Genomic DNA, 6,000 nt, shown 5'->3' with positions numbered 1-6,000 from the left:
GGCTGAGGGTTTGATACAATGTATCATGTAGGTGAGCAGAGCTGGCTGGCTGTGGAAAGTCTATGGGGAAAACAGGGACTTTACACCACAAAATATGGCTCCCCTTTTTGTTCCTGGAGACACAAACATTGCAGCATTGTTGGTAGCCCTCATCTGAACCCCACACCAATTTTTGTAGGAAAATAATGAGATATGGCTGAGAAAATAATTTAGAACGCTAAACTAAGATTTTACCCCTCTGTCCATTTCAGCAATATGGTATGCAACAGTTAGAAGCTATTCAGCAGTATGAACTATAGTTCACTGCATACAGCAGTGTAGAACACCCGTTAAACAGCATCACAGAATCAGACCATAGATAAATCCCTGTTCTTATTATTAATTGAATGAAGACAGCTTAAAATAAATACTGTATACGAAGAAACCCTAAATAGAACATAATCTACTTGTTTAGTTAGACGTTTACTTGATATTTGGAATTATCGGAGTTAAAGTCTAAAAACTATCAAAAGCATATTAGAATAACATTTTTTTAAAGTATCAGGCACGTAGGGAAAATTTTACAGCAATAGATGTAACTAGTGGCTGGCTGCTGTTAAAAGTGACGTCATTTATATGCGTCTTTTGTCATCAAGGTTCGACGTGTTGTCAATTTTCGACCTGTGATCAGCTGAGCTATGTGAGGTTTTCTTTACTGAAGCCCACACAATGTCCCTGACCGGAGAGGTGCAGTGTTGTGGCGGTACCGAGTATCTGCAGGCACAGGACGAGCTGTCGCCTTTAATTGGTCCAGACGACGCTTCTTCCGACAATAAGACGCCGATATCTGATGCAGCTCTTGTGGGCCAGCAGGAATCACCTACATGCTCTGCGGTGTCAGACTCTTCCGTGGGCTCTCCCAGTGCCGGGTATTCCATTAGCCCTCCACAGACTCCAGATTCGCCTGATGAGACGTTGGCCGCTGGGCTGTTCAAACGGGTGCGGGCCCTGGAGAATGAGCTGAGAAGCTGTCGCCGGGAACTGCACAGGATACAAAGAGAGCTGAACCGCAGCAAGAAGTTGCACCAGAGCTCAGAGGCCCGGAACTTGGAGCTTCGTACGCAGGTGAGAATATCTACAAGTGGGTGAGATAAACACACAGGAGCCCTGTTAGTTCTCTGTCTTCCATGTACCCCACAAGCAGGAGCTCCTCTAAAAGGTGAGGGAGGATACAGTAAAGCTAGTGAGAGCAGAAGAAGGAATCTGTGGAATGTGAGCAATGGAGAAAGTAGTAGTTCTACTACTGAGGCTACATTCATAGCAGGTAGCTGACAGGCTATAGACAAATTCTGGTGATAGATGGGCCAAACAACAATCAATTGAGCAAGTTGAAACTTTGAAGGTAAGTGTAAAAGTATATGGGCAGGTGGTCCAAGGAACAGGCACATGGTCTGCAGGTAGGTGAGGGATGTTATAAGGTTGCTGAGGATACAAGCAGGAGCTAAGACATAAAACAGTGTTTATTAAATGGGAACATGAATCATCTCTAACTTTCATGGTTAGATGTAATGTGTGTTGATGACTGTCCGCTGTAGTATGTATTCTTATATCAACCAATATGAGAATTGGGCTTCTGAACCACTGTAGTATTGCTGTTCATTGCAAATTGTGTCCTTGTGTGCTAGTCTTGTGGCCTTATTTTCTTTGTCTCACATGACAGAATGTCCACTTCAACAAAGGAGATTTTTTCGCTCTTCTAGCATCCAACACCAATGTACATTAGCACTGGATACAAATAGGAGTTATGCATTTAGGTTGGTATTGGTGCAGGAAATTTACCAAGGCTGAATTCAGGAGCTCGCCACAAAAGGTGTGAGGATAGAGGAATATGAGAGAGGTTGCAGACGTGGGTAGATAAGTCAGACCACAGCTAGTTGTCCTACATGTAGGTGACAATGTAGCAAGTTGATTCTGGCACTATCTACAATCTTCTGAGGTTGAGTGTAGGAAAGTGAAAGAGGCTACAACCATGAGTGCAGCTAGTAAATGTGTGAGAATAAAGCGAGATGGAAAGGGTAACAACATGCACACGTCTTAAAGGGATTATTGTACAATAGATTTTTCTTTGCATACGTGTTTTGTAGATGATCCCTTTTTATATAGCCTATCCGAGAGTGTGTTTGTAAAATATGTATAGTTTTGCTTATTTTTAATTGACATTGGGCTGATTTTCAGACTCCTAACCAAGCCCCAAAGTTTTATATGTATACTGATGTCTACATACTCCTGGTTGTGCAATAGGTCTTTTCATATGCAGGGGCGGGGGGTCTGCGCTTCTTGCTTTCCCAGCCTAACTTCAACAGTGCTAAACTAGGAGCTTCTAAGTAAATTTTTAAAAGTTTTTATACTGGATTTTAGATCAGTTTCTGTGCATATTCTTCTTTATATTATTGTCTATTACATGCAGTTATATGACAATTGGTGTATACTGTCCATCTTAAAGGGTTAGAAATCTTTTCTTTTGTAAAGTTTTAACAATTACACCATTCGTTAGTTTAAAGGGACACTGAACCCAATTTTTTTTCTTTCAAGATTCAGATAGAGCATGAAAATTACATGCAGTTATATGACAATTGGTGTATTCTGTCCATCTTAAAGGGTTAGAAATCTTTTCTTTTGTAAAGCTTTAACAATTACACCATTCGTTAGTTTAAAGGGACACTGAACCCAATTTTTTTCTTTCAAGATTCAGATAGAGCATGAAAATTTAAGCATCTTTCTAATTTACTCCTATTATCAAATTTTCTTCATTCTCTTGGTATCTTTATTTGAAATGCAAGAATGTAAGTTTAGATGCCGGCCCATTTTTGGTAAACAACCTGGGTTGTCCTTGCTGATTGGTGTATAAATTCATCCACCAATAAAAAAATGCTGTCCAGAGTCTGAACCTAAAAAAACATAAAACAATTAATTGAAATGGATATCCTAGCTAGAAAAATCAATACAATCACACTAAAAAATTATAAATAATGACACAATACAATAACCACTATGTGGAAAGAAAGTCACTTATAAGTGACTTTCGTGTATATAGCCACACAAAATCAATGGAGACTTTAGGAGCAAACAAACAGAGAAGCTCGTTATAGGTGGCAGTGATAATTGTAAAGGTCACTCTTGTTACTTACACCGTAACTTAGTGCTCTGATGTCAACCGCAAAGTTGGAATGGTTTCAGCACTGCGTTCGTTCTCGTAGGTTGCTTTTTAGTCAATCGCCACTTGTACCAATCAAAATACTTTATCGCCTGTTTGTAATCCTATACGCTCCAGTAAGTGCTTCAAAACTCTTTACAGCCTTAACAATGTTCTTTGTAAAATATATAGTTTGAGATGTTTTTAAATCTGAAAAGTTTTTTTTTTTTTTGGGGGGGGGGTCCTATCCCATTAAGCAATGTAAGAAAACAGGTTTTGCAATAATGTGTGAAAAAAAAAGAAAAAGAAAAAGAAAAAAAAAGCATAAATTGAGGTATGCCTGTACTCAATTCCAATGTATCAAAGGTACAGCATTTGTGTAAAATGTATCAATCAAGGAGAGCCATACAATTTGGGAACATGTAATGATGATGTCCATTGAAAAAGGGATACATGTCCATATCAAAGAAGTCCACCAAAAGATAGCTTCTGTATATTACAACATAAGCTGTCATAAATGATGCTCAATTTCTAAAAGATATGAAACCCAAAACCTGTCTGAATCACAAAAGAAAGAACAGACCATTTAAAAAGGTTTCCAATGTACTTCTGTTATCAAATTAGCTTTGTTCCCATTGTAATTATTTGTTGAAGAGATTACTTAGATAGGCATCTGGAGCACTACAGGGAATGCTGCTCCTGCAAATAACGTTCTTGCAAAACTGCTGGCATATAGTCCTAAGCATTACATCCCTGCTTTTCAACAAAATATACAAATGGAACAAAGAAAAGCTGATAATAGAAGTAAATTAGAAAGTTGTTTAAAATCACATGCTCTCTCTGAATCATGAAATAAAAACAATTGGGTTTCATGTTTTTAACTTTTATAATAATTCAAAACTATGTTCAAAAAGTTTAGACAGTCTAAAGAATATTTATTACAACATATCACATTCCTAGGATTCACCTGACCTGTAAAAAAATCCAACAAAACAAAATACATTCTAACAACCAGTATCTATTTAACCTAGGGCTACCAGACATGTTATTTTGTTTTCCAGTAATACGCTAAGGAGAGGGGGGATTCTATATTTCAAGCATATATTCCTGAACCTTAAATTTGCCAGTATAGTTATAGTAACACCTCTCTAATTGTAGTGACCAAGTCACATGCGCTTCACATTTGGATACTGTCAGAACTTCAGTATTTAGGGATTAGAGCTTCTGTGCTGTTTAGGATGATAAATAACATGCTCCTTTTTTTTTTTTTTTTTTTTTTTTTTTGCTGAATCTCGTACTTTTGGCAAACCATGAATTAATAAAAGATGTGCAATTCTAGGAATCTTTATCTGTAATTTTCTCAATTGCATCCAGAACATTAGTCCAGAAACAGTTATTTTTTTGCACCCCCGCCAAATATGAATTAGTGTACCTGAGCCTCTGCAGCCACACCAGAATCTTCCATCAGAAAGTTTGTAAATGCATTTAGGTTTGTGTGGAGTAAGATACCACATGGCCAGAAACATATAATTAATTTAATGTACCTTAGATGATATCAAGGCTTTTATTTGGTTTATTAATATTTTGTGGCATTCCTTTGTACTTAAAGGTATGTTCCATCCTAAGGACCACTTTTTGGTATAAGATGGAAGCGTATCTATGCTGGGCCATATTAGCATCCTATAAACAAGAGGAGGTTACGTGTCTAGGTAGGGGTCTAGGTAGGGGATGGATTAGTCACAATTTCTTGTTTGCCGTTAACGGTCTAGTAATCTGTCTTTTACTATGAGTGCTTAAGTAATGTGTAACTATATGTGAGAGTACCAGGGTATGAGAACATCAGACTTGAGTTCATCATATGGTTTCAGTTTATTCCAAGATATTCTGCTCTAAAAGGTCACTTCACTCATGATAAGCATATGGGATGGACTTGCATGTTTTCACAAATAGGGATGTCTGTATTATTCTTGTATGGAGTGATGGGTGAAGGGATTGCTTTAATTTGTGGATGTATACATGTTATTTTGTCCCATTGTTGGAAAAAATTGTGATAATTGGGGAATTCCAGAATTTTTTTGATAAATATGTTGTATTTGCTTTAGACATATGTTAGGAGACAGGACTTGTGTAAGGAGGTAGGACTTTCTTCTGTAAGTAGTAGACCAGAGGATTTGCTGGGGCATTTTTTATGTTCTGGAGGGAGGGGAGGTTCAGTAAGGCACACATCATGTATATAGCTACTCATGTAGCTGTAACCAAATGATAACTTTCTGCAAATGTGTGTTACTTGCATAAGTGAAGACAGCCAGACTGTATATTGCATTGATTTCTCCCAGGCTCAGCATCTGCAGCAGCTGTACATTTGACTGATACCAGACAGCAGCTGAATTAAGTAGCTCAATTCCCTGAGGGGGAGGGTACTGCATGGTCTTCATGTGGATGGTTAAGCCACCATGGTGAACTGGTACCTTGGATTTTTCAGCTTTGCTTTCTAACATTGGACATGTGGTAGCATATAGATTGAAGAATTTGCATTGATAACAGACTTTATATTATATTGTTTGTTTATGGTTACATCATCACTTTTATTTTTTTATTTTCACTCCCCCCCCCTTTTGTATCTCCCTTTTTCTTTAGGTGGAAGAATTGAGCATAAAAATTAATGAAAGCAATACAACCAAACTAGACAAGACAGACCAGGAAGCACAGACAGATGATTATCCTGCTTGGTCTTATGCAGGTATGGGTTCATATTTCTAATTATATAAGCTGCAATAAACACTAAACACTCTCTTAAATTAACTTCAATTTCAACTTGATGTGCAATT

At 37.7% G+C, this 6,000-nt stretch overlaps 1 protein-coding gene across 2 annotated transcripts in view; it reads left to right on the top strand.

Moving 5' to 3' along the window:
* The first annotated feature begins 650 nt into the window (after nt 1-650).
* AGGF1 (angiogenic factor with G-patch and FHA domains 1) overlaps nt 651-6,000 on the top strand; it is a 137,816-nt gene continuing 132,466 nt past the window's right edge. For both annotated transcript variants that reach the window (XM_053701382.1, XM_053701381.1), the window contains exons 1-2: nt 651-1,104; nt 5,810-5,912. In XM_053701382.1, the coding sequence (XP_053557357.1) occupies nt 709-1,104; nt 5,810-5,912 (499 nt within the window). In that variant the 5' untranslated portion in view covers nt 651-708. The remainder of the gene's footprint in view (nt 1,105-5,809; nt 5,913-6,000) is intronic.

The sequence above is a fragment of the Bombina bombina genome, chromosome 2 (genome assembly GCF_027579735.1).
Source record: "Bombina bombina isolate aBomBom1 chromosome 2, aBomBom1.pri, whole genome shotgun sequence".
Lineage (NCBI taxonomy): Eukaryota > Metazoa > Chordata > Amphibia > Anura > Bombinatoridae > Bombina > Bombina bombina.
This window is presented reverse-complemented; position numbering and strand designations above follow the sequence as displayed.